The following is a 23,026-nucleotide window of genomic DNA, read 5'->3' as shown; positions in this document are numbered from 1 at the left end:
ACCTTGCCCCCAAACTTGGCAAGTTTTTTGCATATATAAGTAAATTCCAAAAATCCTTACTTTTTTTTTTTTCATTACCTCTGGTTCTCTTCTGAATGGCCTAAAATACTATTGCAAACATCAGCTTCTTCACTTGGCACCCATAGTAAAACATTCACAAGACTTTAATACTAGAATTTTGTTACCATATTCTGTTTTTGACCTCTGTCAACTTTTTCCTTAGCCACCTATCCTTTTCTCCTATTTCCATAATAAAAACTTACCAGCTATTCCCTTTTATAATTGCCTGACTTGGCTCATTTAATACTACATAGTGCCACGCTGTGACACTTTTCAGGAAGTCTCATTCCTGACCCACAGGTAATTTTCACTCCTCTTCAACCTGGTCAAAAAAATAAACCTATTTTTATTAGTGGAAAGAGCACTGTTAACATTTTCCACTTTAAATCAGGTATCGTAACAAAAAAAACTTACAGATTTTGTTAATTCACCATTATTTGTTTTGGTCAGGATGCACTACACACTTCAGTTAAATTCACTGAAGTTTATAAAGATGATTCTAACTCAGGATAGACAATGTTTGAACTCTACATATTAAAACTGCTCTAAAAAGAAGCAACTCTAAACATTCACATTTTTTATGTCTGTCTTCTGTCAAGTCATTTTAACTTTGACTTACACAGCACATTAAGAAAAAAATCACTAATATTTATCATGGAACAGAAAAAACATCATTAAACACAAAAAATACATAACCAGAAAACTGCCCCAGGGAAGGCTTTGTTGAGGTCTTCCAATTCCAATTTTACCTACACTACAAAAGGCAAAAACGAACACCAGACTACTTTTATTTTTAACCTGTAACAAATGTGCCAATTTGCAGAGTGCCCCTTTCTTGCTCCAACAGTAAGTCAGTCTCTCTGGTACCCACTGGAGTACCAGAGCTGCTCATCTTTGAACTGACAGGCCATTTCAGACTGTTACCATACTCAACTGCAACTGCAGCAAGAGAAGGCAGATTTGTCAGAAAAACTTGAAGCGAAAACCCTGATAAACATCAGCCTCAGTTCACTCTTACTGACTGTTTCATTCAGCAAACCTAACAGCTGAGTATCTCCAAAGCCAGTATTTCATTGCCTCTGGCCAGATGTTCCCAATGCTTTTGGAGGAGAAAGGGCTGGGTGTAAGAAACTCTCATAACCAAACAAAGGAACTAATAATCCACTGATGCAAGGTTAGGAGCCAAGGGAAGCAGGATGCTGTCTCTGTCAGTGGGTGACACAAACTATACTGCCAAGCTACATCACTATGTACCTTATAATCCTTATTGCTTTGGCTATTCCATTTATTGGTGAGCTACATTTCCAAAACAGCCATTATTTAAGTATGTACTTACTATATGGTAACAGACAATTTGCTGGTCACCTCTCCCTTAAATTTTAGTTTAAGAGTTGATTCTGCTAAATTTCATCCATGAAATTTTGCTACAGCCTCACAAAGAAAAAAGAATTGCTCTTCTAAGTCTACAGACATCAGCCTGACGACCCAAACAATCCACCATGGATCAAATGAAAATGCTCCTGTGTAAGCATGGCTCTGAATTGGCCTTCTCACCAGCTTCAGTGAGAGCCAGTGAGACATCTCAGCTGCAACCATGGGCTGTTCACTAGTTACTCATTGTGCTTTTGTTCACTGGAGAATGCTTAATGACATCTAAAACACTGCATCATACAACCCTCTGTGCAACACAATTCAACTTCATTACATGCTGCTTACTGTAAAAGAACCTCCAAAACCAACCAAATTTTTACACTATTTTTTCCTTGCATACTTTAACAAAAAATGTGTATTATGTGCTACCTCATGATACACAAAGCAAACAAATTGATTTTAAGACATTAGCTTGTGCCAGTAAGAATTCAAATATTCTAATATACAACTTTTAAGCATGTACTTACTGTATTATTTTAGTATCAGATACCATGTGGAGTTTTTTCTGAAGATTGCCTTATCAAATTTCAGTGCATTTTTGTCAAATGACAGTTAGCACAGTTGAAGCCAACTGGATCCTCTACAGAATTATGACATACAACAAGACTGCTAGAGGCAAAAATAAATATATAAAAAACCAATCCTAAACCAGAGAACATACTTGTAAAAAACTATTATTTTGTTACAGTTCTGTAGACCTTCAAGGTCTTTAAGAAAAACACCAGCATAGAAAGCACCAAAAGAAACCTATAGCATCCTTTCAGCACACTATTTTAATACCTTTATAAATAGGCTTCAATTACTGTAACCAAAAAGATTATTTTAACAGCTGGGATGAGTTATCTATACTGGTCTTCCTTATATGTATATAAAGCCATCATCATTCCCCCACACAACTGACAGGTTTAGCTATAATTTCATTATGATGCATAAAGTTCACTTTTCTGCGTTAGCAGCATGATTTATATCTGAATATTAGATTTCCCTTTATACTTGAATGTTGTTACAGTTATAATTTTACTGAAAACATTAAATCACAATTTTTCAATTACTTTTCTGCTAAATTTGAGGAAAGGGTCATCAAAGAATTTTTCTATTAGCAGCAATAATGAAAATACAATCTTAAAATCCATCTACAAAGGATCACTGCTTGATTTCGCACCACAAATCCATACTGGTTTTATCAAGTCAGCTGAAATGCAGCACAATTGAAGAAAGCATCAATTTTGAGTACTGAATCAAGGGGCTCTTTTACATTTGGGACAGAATTGACCCCAAATACGGTGGAATTCCTTCATCATTTAAATCAAAAGGTCTTTTTCCAGATATATTAATCGAGTACAGAAAGCACTTTCAGGGACTTTATCATGAGATTGAGCCCACAGGCCATTTCAGACTCAGAAGAAATACCAGTGACCACAATGACAATGCATGTTCTCTGCCTCCTGCCCAACATAAACACGGCTTGTCAGACTGGATTTTGACATGCCAGGCAAAGACAAGGAGCCCAGCCTCATCTGTGAAATATTATTATTAAAAATTCTAGGGTTAAATCTCTGCTGTGGGACTAGGTGTCACATTTTCCCAGCACATCTACTATCATCAATCAACAAAGCAAGGACTTTACCATCAGCAGCTGAAGAATGTTATTGCCAATATCTACAGTAGCTATGGTCCTCAAATAAGAATGTTAAATAAATATGAATAATATAAAAATTTAAAGCATAGAAACTAGTACTGCAAGCAGATATCTTCGTTTTTATTTATTTTAGCACCATGAAAAACTTGGGAAATGTGCTAAGCATTTTTTCAGTAGTATTTGCAACAATTAGTATTTCTGAAGGCACATAATTAGAATTACAGGCCAATAGGTTCTTTTAAGCAGGCAAAAATATGAATTCTGAACAATTTCTTTTTCAAGATACTTTTAGTGTATTTTGCGTAATAGTGTATATGAGTGTACGGTACTTCTCACATTAAGTGAGAATTTTCATTTCATGGATATGCTGCTTAGGCTACCAACTAGCTGAAAAAACCTGCTCTTTCACACATTTTTCAAAAAAACCACAGGCTGCTATTTTATTTACTTCATCTCTCCCATTATTCCATTACTTTTAAAGAGAAGGGTTTAAAATGTTCAGCACAAATACAGTGTTCACAAACTGCATTCCAGGAGCTTCTATTCACATCCAATGAAACCAAACAAAACAAATACATGTGTCAGAAAACCAGTTTTGAAAAATATGAGAAAGGAGAAATGAAAATCAAATGTGAGACATTAACTTTCCTTTCAGCAAGTATATAAATACACATGAAATTTGTGACAGATTATACCAGAAACACTTGAAAATTATTCTTCTGGGGTTTTTTGGTTGGTTTTTCCTTTGGGTTGTTTTTTTTTGGCGGGGGGGGGGGGGATTCTTTGTTTTCTTATTATTTTATTGCATCAGAAAGCTTGTCACGAAGTGAACTTAGAGAATGTCAGGAAGAATGGAAGAATGTAACAAATAATAACAACTATATAGATACCATGTCTGATTTTGTTTGCCTGCTAAATTGCCACCTATCAAGATACCACTCCATAGCACCAGCCTCAATATAAACCCTGCTCAAATTCAGGGTCTATGGCTGAGTGACTCAGCAGTAGGTGCTGGGTAGGAACACAAGATAATAAAGCAAGCTCTGCCTCACTTACTACTACACCTTCCTGATTTCTAAACATGGATTTCTGTATGTTTTCATTAGTTCCTGTAATATAGTAACAAGAGAAACTGCCTCGAAAGAAAAAAGGTAGTGTAGGTTACCAGCTTGTAAGAAAAACAAGGCCAAGAGGAAGGAAAAAGACAACACACCACTGCAAAAACACAAACTTGGACCTTTAAAACAGTTCTGTGTAATATTAATTACTAACACTAGCATTTACATCATCAACAATGCTTTAAGTACCAAAAGGTAAGTCCCATGAAAAAGTAGCTAGTTAAAAATAAACCAACATCTTGAATATGAAGATGTGAAATCTGACCTTCCTGGGTTAAAGTGTGGCTGGAGTACAGAGTATGAAACTGCACCCCATTACTGACTTTTCATCTGATGCATTTCTGTGATTATGAGAGATGTGTTTTATAGATGACTGAACACATCCAATGTCATACTAGACTACTCCTAAATGGAACTTAAAGGGAACCCAAGACATCAAGACACAAAACCAAAAAAGCATGCATTCTATCCTTATAGAAAGAACATTGCTTAGGGCAGTAACTTTTCTAAAGGAGTATTTGCAAGTGGAATCCAAGAACTTTAGCACCAGAATGACAAAGGTTCTTAACAGAAGGTCAAAAAAAGTCTTAATTGCTGATAACAAAGGCAGTTACCCTTTAAAAAGTCTCGTAAAAGGCATGTTGAAGTCATCTGTTACCTAAGCTGAAATTCTTTTACTTGTTGTAGTGACAGTGTTCTGTAGAAGAAATGAGTCTGCCAATCAAATAGATCAAAAGGAGGTCCATCAGCTTAATCAAAACCATACTAGTAATTTAGAATATGCACTTGGGTTTTTGAAGGGAGCTTCTGAAATCACCAAGGGTCACAGAGATATGAAAGTGGGAGTTTATAAAAAGGGTAATGCATTTTCTAGTGTAACCTTGAAAAAGGTTGAGAAAAATGATACAAGCATGACTGAATGGAGATAATGCAGTGACCACTGAAAATCAAAAGAAGCCTTGATTGTATTCAGCTTCAATTTTTTTTCTGTCTAGTACTGAAATCTTCTGGTAGGTGCTCATGTGCTTAGATTCACAGAAGTGACAATCAGAAGAAAAGCTACTGCTTTCTCAGGAGTCAGAGAGAAGCAAGTTCAACAAAAGCCAGTAAATGTGGCACAGACAGTTCTGCAGCTGCCAAGCACAGAAGGAAGGGGGAAGGAAGAAACTTTGCTCAGAGAAGGCCACAAGTAGTAATGTCTCCTTGGTATAAAAGAAAGCCACCTGGATGGCAAGATAGCCTGAGCATTCAGCCCTAGCTATCTTAGATAAAGTGGCTTCCTCCTTCCAAAACCAAGGGCAGAAGAAAATCCTGTACTGCCCATGACCAAAAGCCTGGGTCAGTACTGCATCCAGCTTGCTGTTCTAGCATTTAAATAATTGAACAGAGCTGAGAGTGCCCCATTTGCACATGAGAATGGAAACCTACAAACCACATTCTAATCTGAAGCCTATCAACAAATTCTTAACACTTTTATCAGCTGAAATACTGTTTAATTTTGTGTATTTTTCTTAGGAGAAGGTACACTTGCCCAGGTGGACCAAGAGCATATTGAGTTACTCAGACTGTGTGTCAAGGCCCCCAAAGCAGTTATACTCTGGTAAAGAGTGAAGCTCAAAAAAACCTTGCTTTTCATCTACATTCTTACTTTTGGAAGGTGACCATCACAACACACACCTGCCTATGGCACCAATTTGTAGCCTTTGTATTTCCTTCTGTTCAGTTACAAGTACTAACCGTGCAGCTAATCCTCTCAGGGGAGAATTATCCCCTATAGCAATGTGGTAGGAGCAGTCTGATCTGGAACACACTTCTGTCACTAAAGTGACAGTCAGATGGATAAGAACTGTTTCTCAGGATAAAATATCTGGGAAACAGGCTGGTGAACAGTGGGTTATGGCCCTCCGCCAGTTCACATGCTAAGACAGCTAACAGACCTTGGACTTCTGGGAAAGGGAAACAGATGTTTCAATTTGCACAGACTGTTTCTCCTTATTTTTTATCCACCACAGCTCTTAATGATGCACTCCCTGTCCACTGCATAGGCACAGGGCCCCCAATGAACACTTACAGCTTATAACATAAATTTATATTAATGCATTACCTCTTTATTTATATTAATGCATTACATCTTTTCTAGCAAAATCAAACTGAAAATGCTTTAAGCTATAGTTCCATGATCTGTGGAAATGTTTCTCATTGCACGATGAAAACACCTGCACTTCAAATAGAGATACATGTGTAGACATTCTTAAGCTACACCACTGACACTTCAAAAAAATTATTCCATCCATTTTGTTTGATAAACAGTCCTACCGACTTAGTACATAATCATTCATATTAGCAGAAGAGTAGAAGTCATTTTAATTAAAACCTAACAGCTGTTTGAAGCCAAACTCTTCACACAATAGATCCTCACACCTACTGTCAGCATGGTTCCTGCCTGAACGAGCGGCAGGAAGGAGAAAGAAAAAGAAAAAGCAGCTGCTTTACCAACAATTTGCAGTCTGTGGATTACAAGCAAAATAAACTTTATCTAGGCAACACAATGAGACTCTGGTATTTTCTCTTTGTCTTCTAAGCACATGATAACAAGGAACAATCATTATTAAAAACCCAATCTCGAACCACAACTGCAGCGTTGTTGAATTCAGAAGCAACCACATTATCACCTCCCTGTCATGCTGGCCTAAATTATAACTGATGGGGGAATGGGGGGGTGGATATAACAGACTGAAAACTGGTATTTCCATGGCTGCTAATGTGCATGGGAAGTTTTCAACCCAGCAGACTTTTCAGTGCAGAGCAGGGCTCTTTCTCATTTCACAACCACCACTTCATATTCAAAATATTTCATACTTAGGTTACATTGCAGTATGATTATTTCCTATCAAAAGCAGGACAAGTTAAGGTTATGAAATTTCCACTTTCAATTGCTATGGAGATTCTGCTTAACAAATACGTTTTTCATTTCTCTCTCTACTGTTTATTTTGTATTTCTCTATATGAAAATTTTGGAAATATCAAGTTTTATTTCCCAACAGAATCTTTCACATATTCTGCAGCAGAGAATACGTCTGCTCTTTGACATTTTATTTGTAGCTATGCATTATTTAGGAAGGGCAGTGCAGTGGGGATAGGCACTAAAAATCAGAATGTGTATTCTAATGGACAAAATGGGCCAGGAATAATAATTTTTAGCAAGCATTTAATAAAACCTGGTTGGATATAAAACCTGGTTGGATTGCTAATTTTCAGAATCCTAGATGAAGTTCAAGCTGAGCATAAAAAATTGGTTATATATACAGAACTCCTGTAACTAAAAAGGATGTGTCAAGGTTTCAACTTTACCTGATTAGTTGCCTTCAAAATGAAATAGGACTTCTGTCAATTCAGCAGAAAGAACCAAACATATATAGCCAGGAAATTATGTACAAAACCACTATACACTACAGCAAATATTGGTCAAACTAAGCACAAGAAAGGACACAGCCATAGTGTGACAGGCACATTCATCCTAGTGAGGAGGAACAAGGAATATTGCTTTATCATGTTACTCAACTGTGTATGTTTAATCAAATACCTTCCACAATGGATTTCAGCTGGAGCTAATGACCTCAGCAGACTGCAGCAAAAACATTCTGTCACACATGTACTAATTTACTCCAATGTGTAATGTACAGCACACAGCTATAACTCATCCTATAAAGGGAGGATGTCCTCAGGCTACCCAATGTCTAGAGACAACAGATCGCCACCAGCCATCAAAATAAAACTGAATAATAGAAACTCACTTCACAACACAGATTGCTTCTTTTTCTTTATATAATCACATTGCTACTACTGAATCAGCCAGCTCCACCACACAAATCCCACAAGGCATACGGGCACAACTCTTTACAAGAGGAAAGAAACCTTGCTTTGGTTCCCCCAAAGGTCAAGGAAGTAAGTGATCCCATTCCACAAGGAGCAAAATGAGTAAAACTGGGTCTTCTGTGGATTTATACCTTGCAACTGAACTCATATATGGATATATTAAAAACTGCTGGTTTTTAACTAGCAGTGGATACATTAGCAATGTCTCCCAATGTAAAGTTTTTTTCACAGAAATTAATAGAGAATTAGAATCTGAGATTTCTAGCAATCTGTCAAAACTGACAGAAAATGACCCATGGGATAAATAGAAGGAGGAAAATACAGGCAGACAATGTAATCACTTAAAGCCTTTTCACTTAGGAAATGAGAAAGTTGACTGAAAAGATTATCACTAGAAAGGTATTTCAACCAAAGCTATGAGATTGTTGCATTTTCCTCCCTCTGGAATGCACAAACAGGTACAAGTCCGACTTAATCTGCTACAAAGTACTTCTAAAAAGCAAACTTAAGTCCACCAAAAGCATCTCTTATTCTAAAAATTCAGAAGTGAGATTGTCTGCACTTATCATGGAATCTTACAGGAAAAGTCACTGTATCAATACTACGGTGATTTGTGGGCACATTACAATTCTTACAGAATATACATGAATAGATGCCAAAAAACCATTTGCTCTCTCTCTCATTGATGAAGCCAATGAAGAAATAATGCTAATTTCAACAGCCAGAAGCAAGCATTTGGAATTTGGTAGAAAGTGAGAAAATCAGCATTGCATATACAAAAGGTAAAAGCTTCCTAAAACCTCTTAAACAGTAATATTAAAATTGTTTTACAATTGAAGAGGCAAATGAAAAGATGCTTTTATTTGAAAAAAAAAAAAAAAAAAGCCTTCTGAAAAATTACACAGGAATTTCCTGACATTTACTATTCCTGAGATCTTTACTAATTTCTTTTGGAGTTCTAGAATTCCAATACAAAAGAGAATCCTTTAATGGTTCTTCACCCTCTCTGGAAGACCCGATGGATTTCCATTTCAGTTTGTTAATTTCATTATGAATCATTAATTTCTTTTTTCTTTCCTGTTCTAAACATGCATTTCAAAATGGAGAAGAAACAGACAATGAACAAAAAGCAAATAATACTTTTAAGTAATTTCCTTGATTTTTAGCTTCTCCAGCATCCATTCTGATAAGCAGGTTTTCACAATGACTTTTTTCCTTAATTGAAGTATCCTGCATAAACCAGTAAACCCACCTTTGTTCTCCCAAGTAAACTTCAGCAAGCAAAGCCAGGAAAACAGAGGTCTTAGATCAAATAACATAGAAATTTAAAAATCTGAATACAAAACCTCCCAGGTGCAAGAAACTATCTAAATAATTAATACAACTAATTCACACATTTTTGAAATCATATCTGCACTATATGCTTGGAGCCTTGGAATTCCAAGCATAGCAGAACGCCTCACAAAAAAAATATTTGGCGTGGACACTCTACCGTAACTTATCTAAATCAGTTTCTCAATGCAGCATTTGATATGAACCTTGAATGAAGATTCAAAATCTTACAGCTATGCTTATTACAATGTATACCAAAAACAGCAACTACAAAATTTTACATGTTTCTGTAACAAAGACATCATTATAACTGCAACTTTTATACACTCCAGAAAAAGGGAAGTGTTCTGTTTTAGTTCACCAAGGGAAATGACAACAAAGCAAGCACAAGGGTGGCTAGTATTCATAATGAGAGCCATAAATAAAGGAAATTATGTGCACAGTTATTCATAAGGTACTTTTCCTCCTTTTGTTTACCAGCCTGTAAAGTTCCGCTCATGAAAAAAAACAGGAAGAGAGGAAAAGGCTGAAGCAATCAAGACCATCGCTGCTGCTGTACCATTACTTTTGCAAAGACTAGAAAAACAGTGTTAAGTAAAAAGTGTCAAAACCATGTATCTTCTTGAATGCATTCAGTGGCTTGCATACAATGAAACAAAAAGCTATTCAAATGCTGCACTTAAGAAATTCCTCCCAAAAATTCAGGTTTCAAAACATATTTAGATTTTCAAATTTAACAGCTTATAAACAGTGCAAGATAACCATTGTTCTGTGTGATAAATGGAGATAAATTTAAACATGAAAATGTTTAAATGGAGATAAATTTAAGTATGAAAATAATGCTCTCTGCATGAAATATATGGCAGAATGGTCAGTTAAAGTTAATTGAAAAGACATCCAGTTACAACAAACAATTAAAGCAACTCCCAACTCTCTTGTCAGTTGAAATGACCCTTATATGAAAAGTGAATTACCTCCATTGAGATTCGTCTGTGTATCCGGTTTCTGAGACAAACTCCTGTGGGAGACTGAACCTCATCAGATGACGTTCCAGAAGCTTGATCACTTTCCCCATCCGATCCCATTTTCAAATTTTCATGAACAATATCTTAAAAATAATCCAAATAATTGAAAATAGTTAAACAGCAATGCCTCAAATAGCTCTTCTGTACAGAAGGAAAATAACGGAATCATTACTTTGCACTGAGTTACAGCAGAGTCAAAGACTCATCACAGCCATGGCAGACTTGATACACACTTTTTATGACTCAGTAATAACCACAAAATGAACAGGATTACTTTATAGGAAGTCTATGCAAACTTACTTGAACTGCAGCAAAACCCAATTTTCCAAAACGAAAGACAGACATTCCAATTCCAGCTGTAATTCCAAAAAGCCAACACTCCCTCCCAGCTTCAGTTCCTAAAATTCCTCAGTACCACTTCTCCTTTAGCTGCTTTTGCATATACAATGTTGCTGAGAATAATTAACATTTTCAAATCAGACTGACTAATGCTGGTAACCTAAATATATATCTTCAGAAACTTTAAATTCCTACCAAGAGGTATAGTAGTATTTTCAGAAATGGCAAATACAGAAGCTTCAAATAAAAAATCCCCTGGCATCCATGTGTGGAGTCAGGGGATGTGTTAAAACCATCTAAATCAAGGTCCACAACATGCAAGTGCATTCAGTAGAAGACCTGACTTTTAAGAGCCATTAAGTGAAATCTGTGACCTTATGGAGGAATTTACCTAACTGCTTGAGTTACGTGATGCAGAACCTTCATGTCACCTGAAATTGTTAATTTTTACACAATCCTTAGGATTCCTGCACATAAAAGCTTATGTATATGGTATGAACACATACATATATACATTGCTTTTAAGAACCAAAGGGTTTTTCAGACTTTGGAGACAAAGACTGCAATCAACAAAATAAAATCAAGGCAGTGTCATTATAGCATAAAGAGCCAAATGATTTGCAAAAGGACACATGGGAAAGTGGCCATACAAGTAATTCACTATGAGTAATGCTCCATCATCAACTTTGAAATAACTGAACGGCAAAATTACTCCAGAAATTAAATACCTATATATATAAAGTAGGTGCTTCAAAAGACACCAGTTTCCCTGCTGTCTCCTGATCCTTGTTAGAAATCATTATCTTCAACAAGGTGTAAAAGAACCTGAGGAACAACTAAAAATCCCAGAACTCTATCTCTGAAAAATGACAGTATTAGCTAAATACACAGAGATCAATTCAGCCTTACCACCAACACACCTGGAAGTATTTAACATTTGCAAAGCAGTACAGCCAATTTAAAAAGCCCTCAAAAACAAAAAGAGAAACTGCAAGTTCTACCACCATCAACAAGCAAGAAAATTGGATTTTCTGGGGAAAAAAGCACCACTAGGGCTATGTTTCATTATCTGCACATCTTCTAAAATATTTTTTATCTAGCTTGGCTCACATAGAGTCATGCACACTTCAAAGGAACAAATTCTTCCTCAGTACAAACAATCTCCTTTTATGGAAAACAGAATGGATATAAAAAGAAAGATTAATTTGTAAGTTATTAGTAACACATATTTTAACTCAGAATACTGTAATTAAACACAAACAAAGCATGCATCTCATGCACAAAGCAAATTTTCCAGCAGTGATGCACATTTATATTGCCTTTCTATCAGAAATCCACACTGAATCAGAATTTTCCCTGCAAGTCATTCTCAGATTTGGACTAAATGAAAAAAAACCCCAAACCCGCACTCCTTATACAATGAGCAATCTTCTAATTTCAAACAAGCTAAATACTTATCAGTGCTTCTAAAAGCATGGCAATTTGAGCCACAGAAAAACAGTTTCAGAAAGTGGTTCCTAAAGATCAGCCATAGTTTTCAAGCTAAGCAGAAAAAATGTGACTCTCTTCTGCTAAGCCTCTAAGAAATGTTTTCTCTGTAGTGACTTGATAGCTGTCTTTTTAAAAATCTCTAACAAACTGTGGAAAATTAATTTTATTAATATAAAAGCATTACTTAAAACATACTTGCAGCAAAGCTGTTATGCCAGCACTGTTATATCTGGTATAATAGCACACTCAGCATACTGTTTCTTTAATAAAAACCCTCTTTTAAAATACTTTTCTGAGAGGTCATGTAATCCAATTTAGCAATTACAGCTCTTTAGATTCTGTTAGCAAAATGAAGTGTAACAGCTACTGACAATTGTTCCCCAATCTGTTTATCCCCATGTTAAAACAAGCCCACTGGTTGGGACCCAAAGTCTACTGTCTTCATGGAAGCTAGGCAAGGCACAGTTATCTTGGCAATCTCACAAAATAAAAACTGACAAAATTAAATTAGTATCGTGTTTTAAGCCATGGTGCAATTACATAATTTCTTTTTTAAAGAGACTGATTTATATTTTAAAGAGACATAATTACTTTAAATGAAGTAATTATGGGACGGATACTATCATATTTGTCACATTTAATTCATAAAAGCATTTTTATTATGAATTTACAATTAAAAAAAGAGAATTTGAGATGCAATGCTCAGAACTACATAGAGCACCCTAGTTGACAAAGATAATTCTTCTTCTACTAAGAAGATCACCTGTGTAATAACACACAACTAAGCACTATTTCAAGAACTAGTACTACAAGCCCATATACCTGGGACAGATAATGTAGCTGCAAGGAAATTCTGTTCTTTGTAAATCAGGAATGTGAAGACAAAGAGGGTCTGTACCATCAAGTCTAAAAATGCAGTATTTCAGACTTATTTAAGATGATGCTTTGAATACCACTGTGATATGATTAATTCTGGTAAGTCTGGATAAGCTACATACCCAGAACCAAGAAGGTTTATGCATGATACTGGCTGGAGCAAGCAAAAATGTATCATTAAGCACATGCATTTCCAATAGGCTAAATACCCAACTACTCCTATCTATAAGGGTTTGCAGATGTTTTAATTATTTTCTAAACAGATATAGTTTTAAGCTTTTTAAAAATAACTTGACTGTGCTGTCATCTGATATAAATGCATCCTTTTATTTGATTCAATTAAAAAGGCATTAGTAGAGCCTTATGTTCATTATTTTAATGGCATAAACCCCAGACTAAGGCATTAACCCAAACATTTTAATCATTTTTACACAGGTGCACAATGATGCTTAAATAAGCAATGATGAAAACCATTAAAATATTTCTCTAATTTCTCTAAGCCTTTCTATAGACAAGTTTACCTGCATGAAAGCTTGCTTGCATAGTCTTCAGAGGTTTTAATCATTCAATAATGTATTGAATTGATTTCATTGCAATACCAAGCCATTCTCTTACATAGATTATTTATTTTAATGTACTCCACATATCTCATTAAATATCTAGAATGGCCATGTAATGAAAAGTTAGGTGCAGATGACTACAGTATAAGAGGGAAACTACAGAAGTACATTTAAAGGAAAAGGCTGTCCTCATTTCTGCTGTGAGGAACACACTACAGAAGGAATTAATACAGGGAACCTGCGGTGCAGCAAATGAGAACTCCTCCAAGTGAGCCATAATCAAAGTCACTAATTAGTACTGAGTCAGACTGCATGATCTTTCCACCTTACTTCAAATTATTACAAAAATAATCGTGTGACTTGCATAATGGATTTCTTCCATGGTGCACTTTTCCAAAGCTTATTTTTCTATGAAGTGGCTACACTGTACGATTAATTTCAGCGATAATTCAAATTGACGAAGACCATAGTGAGAAATTGCCTTTGCCATTACCATTACTGAACTATGGAATGCTGTATGGAAACATCATTCCTTTCAAATAATATTTATGACAAAATTAAATAAAACTTCTCCATAACTGTATCAACACAACTGGCAAAAGCAAGGATTAACTCTCTCCTGGCTGTTACTGCAGTTCACCAGCACGGCCAACTTCAGTTAACTCTGCACATTCCAGGAGCCTCTCCAGAGGTGATGTTAATATAAATATGGAACAAAGACAGCTGGATTCCTTCTGCATTCAGCCAGGTCAGGTCCAAAAAAAGTTTATTACCTCTGGCTTCATCATGGACTGCAGCAGCTAAACGTTTCCAGAGGTACAAGACTGTAGAAGCTGTACAGATGTTAACTGAACTAAAAAAATCTATCAGCTAAACCCTCATTGAATAGTTTCACAATCTGGTCTGAAAATCACCTCTATTCTTTAAAATCATTCTGGTAACTGAATACTGAAATTTAAAATTGCTAAAAAATTTTCTTAAAAAGGCATAGCTCAAAAATTTTTCCTTTACACAGCATTTTACAAAACATACAGCTAACAGAGAATTTCCAAGTAGAAATTATTTTTAAAGTATTTTGGCATTTTACACATTATCACAACTGCAGAAACTCAAGTTCAACGCTCAAAAAGCAAATGAAACTCCAAAATCCTCCTGGGCTTCTCAGTCAATTTTTATAGCGATAATCTCATTCAAACATGGGCAACATGAAGATGCACTTGTGGCAGGTCTCAATTTAATCTGGTTTTCTTTAACGAAATAACCATCCTTTACCTCACATGATTTTGTATTTCAAGGATACCTTTCTGATACCACTTTTCTACCTACAAAATAGAGGAAAAACTGTAAAGAAAAGAGGGTTGATGAAGAAAGCAAAGGAAAGTCTCATGCAGTGTAGCATATTTGACTATTTTGTTTCTGATGTCATTATCCCAACAGGGAAAACCTCAGCTTCCTGATGAGTAATACCCATTCTCATATGGCAGGAACAAAATAAAGAAAGATGTGAAAAGGAGCAGAAAGAGGAATTATGATTGCATATACCTGTACCTCTGTTTTTTACCACTAGATAACAAGCACAACTAACTTGTATTTCCACCTAATAAGGAGTTTAAAAAAAGGCATTATCCAAAGCAAAAAGATGTGTTTAACATAGACATACTGAGCAACCAGGCCCAGTGGAAAGTGTCCCTGACCATTGCAGAGAGGTTGGAACTAGGTGATCCTTTGAGGTTCCTTCCAAGCCAAACCTTTCTGGGATTCCATGATACACTCTGTACATACATCTATTCCATACTACTTAAAAAAAATTAGAAATTCTTGTTAAGGGCAACACAAGTGAGAGAGTACAGGTGCCTCTGTACTAAAACACATCTTTGCTGCTCCTGTACTTAGTTTACATGTATCTAGTTTGACAAATAATCCATAAAGACTTCATATTCAGATAAAAACAGATTCCTCTAACTACACAATTTTTTTTAAAAACTCTCTCTCTGTGTTAAATTCTTGGCAACTTAATTACTGGTTTGGCAAAAAGGAAAAGGCAAATACTGTTTACAGGACCTGAGTGAAATCAGAAACTGATAGAGTAGTCAAACCATGCACACTAAAATCCATTTTCTTGTGTGATAGCAGCAACTGCTAGAGTAAAGTCAACAGGATATACATCTTTTTTCAGTTGGAATGGTAACTCAAGCAGTAAAAAGGGATTTTTTTGAACATGATGAGTGGTATTACACCAAAGGAGGATATAAAGGGTTTGACTACTATCTTGAAAATTCATAGCTTAATCTCAAACATAAGTTCATCACACTTCTAAAGGAGGGCAGGAGATTGCAAAATAATAAAAACTCTAATTAAGCTGTGACTTGCTCTCATTTTCTAGTATCAATTAATTAAGCATAATTTAAAATAACATAAAAACAGGATAAAACATTAATGGTGACTGGAGGCACCAATTTGACAAATTACTTGAAGAAAAAAAAATCATAACTTATTTGCTTCACAGAAGCACAAATAGCTCAGGACAACAATAAAAAGGTAATTATAACTGAGTTGCCTGAATTTGTCACTGAAAAAAACCCCATTTTTTTCTCCAGAACAATGAGATGTAATACAGCAGTTCTTTTAAAATTCCACATATAGGATGATTATCCTCTGTTTTTTTTCATAGTACATCTATTGTACTTCTTGCCAATGCTTAACTGAGGTGGATACATGGGTTCTTTTCAAAGTATTAAGAAAGAATATTTTGTTACTTTTGCAACTTTTAAAGTTGTAAAAAATTAATGGGTGTTTTCTGTGTGCTCTTCTAATTGCTTTCTTCCTGAAAATCTTAACAGACATTCAGTGCCTTAAGAACAAATTTCTCAAACTCCAGAAAATATTACTGCATACTCTGATATTTATTAAAGCCGTAAGAGTATCTGTACCTCTTGCTATGAATCAATACCAACATTATTTTCCACAGAAAAAGTATTTGAAACAAACAATGCAGGAAATTACCTAATCTGCTCCCATTTCTGGGCATTGCCATGAAAGAGCCGAGGCTGCCCCCGATGACGCTGTGTGGTCTCCGCAAAGGGGGCTTCTTGAAAGACCCCGTGTACTGGTGGAGAAATGAGTGCATGCTGTGAGACGTTGGAGGCCTGCCATTCTTCACAATAGGCTCTACAGTTCACAAGGATCAAAATATTCATTGCCACAAGTAAGGAGGATTGTCAGGAACATGCCAGAAGAAAAAAAAAGAAAGAAGAAAAGAGTTAGTAAACAGGAAATCACCAGCCTGGTAAAATGATCTTTCATGCTAACAGCAGACCACCATACTATGGCCATTTCTCTATTGACACACAAATACAAAACATGGCATTAAGTGTTACCCAAACTTCATTTTACTAAATCCTGTCACTCTGCTGCTGGACAAGTAAATGCCCTGAATATACAGTCTTAGAATGTCAATAAAACCAGAACACTGTAATTATTTTCTTCTGTCTTACTGCACAATGCTTCATCTTTACTTTTAAACAGGACAGCTGTTAGATCAACTATGATGAGCAAATTCAATTATAAGCCTTCAAAAATATTCTCCCCTTCAAAATTCTTGTGGGTGACTAATACCAAAGCCTTGCCACTGCAGATCTTTAGAAGAAACCATACCTGTCTACACCTCCCAGAGTTGTCATGCCATAATTAAAGTTATTACCTTCCAGAGTATCAAAAAAATTAAGCATTCAATTTTTTATTTATTTTGGCTTTCTACTGGTTTTGTTTCAGATGGTTCACAGAGATTTTTTTTAAAAAAAGTTATTATCATTGATAAGCACTTTCTAAAAGAATGAAGTGTTTGAAATTTTAAAATCTCATTTACAAGTGTGAGCAGTATCTGGGTATTCATGTTCCCTCAGTAACCTGACTCCTCACACATGGAGTAGCCCTCAAGGACAGACATGGTCCTAGAAGCAGGCTAACTCTGAAAACATGAGGGTTTTTTTTACCCCCAAAAGAAGTAGAACAGATGCCCACTTGCATTGACTGTCATGACAGTGGACTCAGCAGAGCCACCAATGAAGTCATTCATACAAGAAAATAAAGATGAAATACTCTCACTTCAGAAACGAGATCAGAGTCATCTGGCAGCTACTGCAAGCACTCTCCCTATACTAGGAAAAAGAACAGAAGCTATGCCCAAAGAACAGTTGAGATTCAAGTAATTTTGTTTTTCCATCATTTGATTGTTTTTAACATTACAAATTCATGTTTGGTACTACTCAGAAGACAGAAAAGGCAGCAGCCACACACTGAGCAACCACAGTGTGAGAGTTACTGAATGGAGCAGCACCCACTGGAGCCACTGCTCCTGGGTGTGCTCATGGCTTCACTCATGCCTCTTGGGACAGGGAGCAGTCTGGGATGCTATTTCATCACTCCACCTTATATACCCACATGCAGGGATCCCAAAATCTTCCTTTACCTTCCAAAAAAGGGGAGTAAGAACAATATAGCTAGGAGAAGTATTTTATGGAAAGCAGAATTTCAATTGTAAAGGAAAGGAAGAGCAACAAATGTCTAATAACCTATGGAAAACAGGATCCTGAAGGGAACACCCTCTCTCCCCACATACACAAAAACCTTCTAGATACATTATTATGATTAGTCTGAAGCAGAGACAGGAGTACACAAACACAATTACCCAAGGACAGGTCAACGACCCTAAGAAATAATTATACAAGGAATTTTTGCATATAAACAAGAACAACACAGTGAGACAAAAAAATCATAAAACATTAACTCATCTGCTGCAGGGAAAAAAATAAAACCCCTGGGGGAAAAAATATGCTGCAGACCAAAAGCAGAAAGGACATGTCAGCACTGTTACAAACCTGCCTGCATCCTTTCAGTAGCATCCTTCATAAACACAGTGCTGGAGTGTCTGAACATGAGGAAAAATACACCACACATCTGTGTATACGTCTGTAAAGCATTATCAGGGTCTTCAAACCCCTGCATATCTCTGTCCCAAATGCTCATTTCTGTTCTAATCACTTGCATCACCCTTTTGACTTAAGTGTGATACCAGCTTCATTGTTGCATGCCTTTAACAGCAGATTTATCCTAGGGCAGCAGGCAGCAAATTCCCCATCAATTTTTAACAGAATCTATTACTACCATGACAGGACACAGGCTCACATTCAGCACAACTACTGCTTTTGGTAAGTTAACAGAAGATTTTTGCTTTCCAACTTTCTTGCTAATTTGATTTGCATTTGATTAAGTTTCTAGTCTAAACACCTCACACTGAGTTTAGATGCAGTGGTGAACAAATGAATAGTTCCTTGTATGTTATGGCTTTTGTCTACTCATGCTAAAAGCAATCTACCTTCATGAACTGTGCAGTATGCAAAGGAGGCCAGAATTTATGAACACACTGAATGTCTGTGTAGAGATGGAGTTTTATGTTCATTACTAACATGACAGTGTGATGCACAGAGATAATTGAAAAAATCTGTTTTCCTCATGGCACTGGTAAATTTGTATGTATTTTACAGTTAAAAACAAAATTCCTAAAATATCTTAACATATGCAAAGTTCAGCTCAAATATAGGGACAAATACATATAATATTAACAAATAAATTTATATTACAATGAATGATAAATGGTTGATATGATAAGATCCAATTATACAGAAATAACTTTTGTCATCATAGGAAACTACTACTTTACTGTCTTAAGTACTGTACTAAATTGTGGAGCCCATTATAAAACTTTGCAACAATAATTTAGGTCAAATAGTAGGACAGGCACAACTACTGGCAGACAATGAAGTGAAGGTTACAGAAACACTCACGTGACACTGTATTTCTGACTAAGACAAGTACTAATACTGCTAGTTTATAAGTGGGGGTTTAAAATCCTGATACATGTTAATTTACAAAAAAGGAGGAATTGTACAGCATATGATGGTATAATGTGGGCTTGCATTTTGGAAAGTATATTTGTTATAAAGAATTCAGTGTGCACTGCCCTATGCTAGGAGCCTCTGAAGAAACAGTTGCATGAATTCTGCATTATGCTACCTCATCCCTGCAAATGTGACAGCAACAGCCAAGAGTTGGAGCAAATATTGAAAATTATCAAGAAAACCTTTGCCGGAAATTAATTTACAAGACCGCTTATTACAGTTTTCATGCATTTAGGAGATACAAGAATTTTAAAAAGTGCTTTTAAAAAAACTATTCAACTCCCTCTCTCTCCAAAGTCTCACAAGTACTTCTTTTGAAGTTACATTTTCATTTAATTCACATCCATTTTTTCATAATTATGAATATGTTGAATCACTATATTTAAAGTACAACACAGCAGTTCTAAGATGCAAGTTTAGTCAAGTGTCTGGCCTTGAATAAAATGTGTCTAAACTGTAAAAATTATATGTCTTTACTACATATATCTATAGAAACTGCTTATAATTTTATTTCTGTGATTATTGGTTTGTTTATTCTCTAAAAAATATTTCCCCTACATAAAACTCATAAACATACCTTACTTTAGTGTCACTCTACTTGGTAAATATAACTCAGTAGCTATGTGCTGCTGTTGGTTTAATACTCAGCTACAGGCTAAATGAATGGTGGAAATTAAAAGGTCAGTAAAAAACCACTAAAAATTCACTGTGTGGATCTACTGCATTTTGAGATCATGCCCACATCTGGTACTCCTCTCTCATGTGGATTACAACAACAGAAGCACGACACAACCCACAGACTCACTGAAGGGCTGAAGAGGGCACCTGGGAATCTGCTGCATCCACCACCTCCTTCAGCACACGAGTGAAAAAGCCAGCCATGGCAGGTTGCATACTGCACACAAAATGATTCTTCTGTGGAAACTCCTTGCACAGGATGATAAAACTACCCAAACTTGCAAGAGTCAAAAGGAGACTGAACAAGCAATCTGCTCAGGGTTACTAACCACACAGAGACTTGCCTAGTTCAGTAAGTCTCTGAGCTAGAAACTGATACAGTACACTGGGGAAATGATGCTGTACTTTGTACTTGTCCTCAAATGTCATCCTCAGAGACTGGAGAACAGACAGGCAGAACTCCAGCTGTCCTTACAGCACAAGACTTCTGCAGCACCTGGCCATTTACTTGTGTTGGCTGTTGCTGGCACAACCATTCCAGCAAGGGTCTTATTAGCCATTTATCTCCAGCTCTCTTTCCTCACCCTACAATCTGTAGCTCCAAACCAATAAAACAAACTGATATAGAAAACAAGCTGAAACAAAGACTTTTCAGTGGTTCTTCTTATATTGTATTTCATCAGTTGTTATTACATTCTCTTCTTATTTTGGCTACAACATCATGTAATCTTAGACTCATCTTCCAAGCAATGCCATTTCAACATTTTCATTTCTTAGGCAGCATACTAAACTATCATGCAAATCTAGTCTTTCAATGTGAAAGAAGTTAAAAAACATTCTTAATGAGAATATTTATAACTATACTAATGTACAGGATGACCACATAGTTTTCATTGTCCCTGAACAATTCTTGCAATAGACACCCTTTAAAAAAGAACATCCACATATGCACATTAGTTTTTTATCTATAAAAACACACCCTCCTTACTTTAAAGGCCATGTCCATGTTATCTTGTTTAAGTGTGCACCTTCAGCAAGGGTTAAAACTGAGCAATGCGTGGTGACTGTGCACTGTTGTATTACTTGATGTTCAAGTTTGGTGAGTGCTGAGTAACCCTTTATATAATTTGGATCATTTTCTTGTACTTCTCACATTCTGTCGTTCAAACCTCCATCACTGTTGCCATAACCCAAAATAAATCCAACAGCACTGTTCAAAGAAAATGCTGCTCAATATACAATCAGTCTGGCTTAATAATGGTTGAAGAGTTGCTAGATCATGAAATGCTTTGGAATACACACACCTATTTTAAGAAAACATTGTACCCAATGAGGTACCACTGCTTTCCTTTTGAAATAAAGCCAACACCAATGCTAACCAACATACAAAACCATAAAAAACCTCAAATAAACCACTGAGACAAATCAATTGTGTAAGCGGACGAGATTTTTTTTTTTACTTCATAATTATGAAAACTGGCAGAGTCAAGTAGAACAGCAGTGTATATAACCAAGAAACCTATCCAAGGAATTAACTAAACCCAACAATTTTATAAAGAGGCTTCGTCTTCTTCCTTTAACTGCAATTTAAATTAACCAAAAACCTTGACCTGAAATTATCCCTGAGTTAAGCAATTTTTCAATGAATCCACAATGTTTCTTTTCCTCATCCATCTATGATAACAAAAATCCACACTACCACTTTCTTTCCTGTGCTGGATTTACTTAACTGGATTTACTTAAGCTGAGCTCCAGAGAGCCTGCAGAGCTGCTGGCATTTTTTTGCACAGCCTCAGCAACTGACATACTGTCACACGTCAGTCAGCTGGTGGATTAAAGAGAGAAAGTGTTTTCATTAGGAATGTAAATGCATTTTAAAACACTTTTTATGAATATATATTATCACATACTCAACTAAGTCTTTCTTTTTTTATGTCCCATGAGTATCACTATTATGTGACAAAGAGACCAAGCTGTTTTTCAGATTTCACTGCCTAAATTCTGCAATGGTATTTTCTTCAACTAGCTTTAACAAGAATTAAATCACCAGCCATACAAGGTGACATTTTTCCTTAAATCAAACATCACTGACAGAGACGAGTATGTCTGCAAAAAATGTTTGATTCCACAAGCACTATCCATTCTGGACATGTAAACCATATAAATACATACTTTAAATTCATAAAAATAAAGTTAAAATACACATGTGGAGATTTTCTAATCAAAGTAAGAAATACTGAAGACTTAGCATATATGATTACTGATTTGGGTATGGAATGGGAATTGAATCCAGGCATGCCCATACTCTAAGTAAGGATGAATCTTTGTGACTGCCACAATTCATTGCTTCTACCAAAAATGTGCCTCAAGGTTCTTCCCCCTGCCTCCCAACAAGAAAGTAATGTAATTTTGATTCAGGTTTTTGAACTAGATGACTATGGGGTATACAGAGCACAGCTGCTGACAGAAGGATGGAGGCAGAACCTCACTTGACACTTAAAGCTGCAACTTGACTTTGGACTGGCTCAAGTGTAAGAAAATCTCACTAAGTGTCTCAAGAATCCACTACTGGATTATATAGGACAGGATTCAATGCAGTTTCTTTTCCACCACCTTGACCTCACCCTTGCTCCAGAAAAATTAC

The 23,026-nt window shown here is 36.0% G+C and overlaps 1 protein-coding gene across 4 annotated transcripts in view; it reads right to left on the bottom strand.

The window, feature by feature from the left end:
- The window catches only part of CDK17 (cyclin dependent kinase 17), a 90,294-nt gene that overhangs the window by 23,057 nt on the left and 44,211 nt on the right, over positions 1 to 23,026 (bottom strand). For all 4 annotated transcript variants that reach the window (XM_058023631.1, XM_058023629.1, XM_058023632.1 and 1 more), the window contains 2 exons: positions 16,751 to 16,915; positions 10,431 to 10,564 (listed from right to left, as the gene is read on the bottom strand). In XM_058023631.1, the coding sequence (XP_057879614.1) occupies positions 10,431 to 10,564; positions 16,751 to 16,915 (299 nt within the window). The remainder of the gene's footprint in view (positions 1 to 10,430; positions 10,565 to 16,750; positions 16,916 to 23,026) is intronic.

Source organism: Melospiza georgiana, chromosome 4 (assembly GCF_028018845.1).
Source record: "Melospiza georgiana isolate bMelGeo1 chromosome 4, bMelGeo1.pri, whole genome shotgun sequence".
Classification (NCBI taxonomy): Eukaryota; Metazoa; Chordata; class Aves; order Passeriformes; family Passerellidae; genus Melospiza; species Melospiza georgiana.
This window is presented reverse-complemented; position numbering and strand designations above follow the sequence as displayed.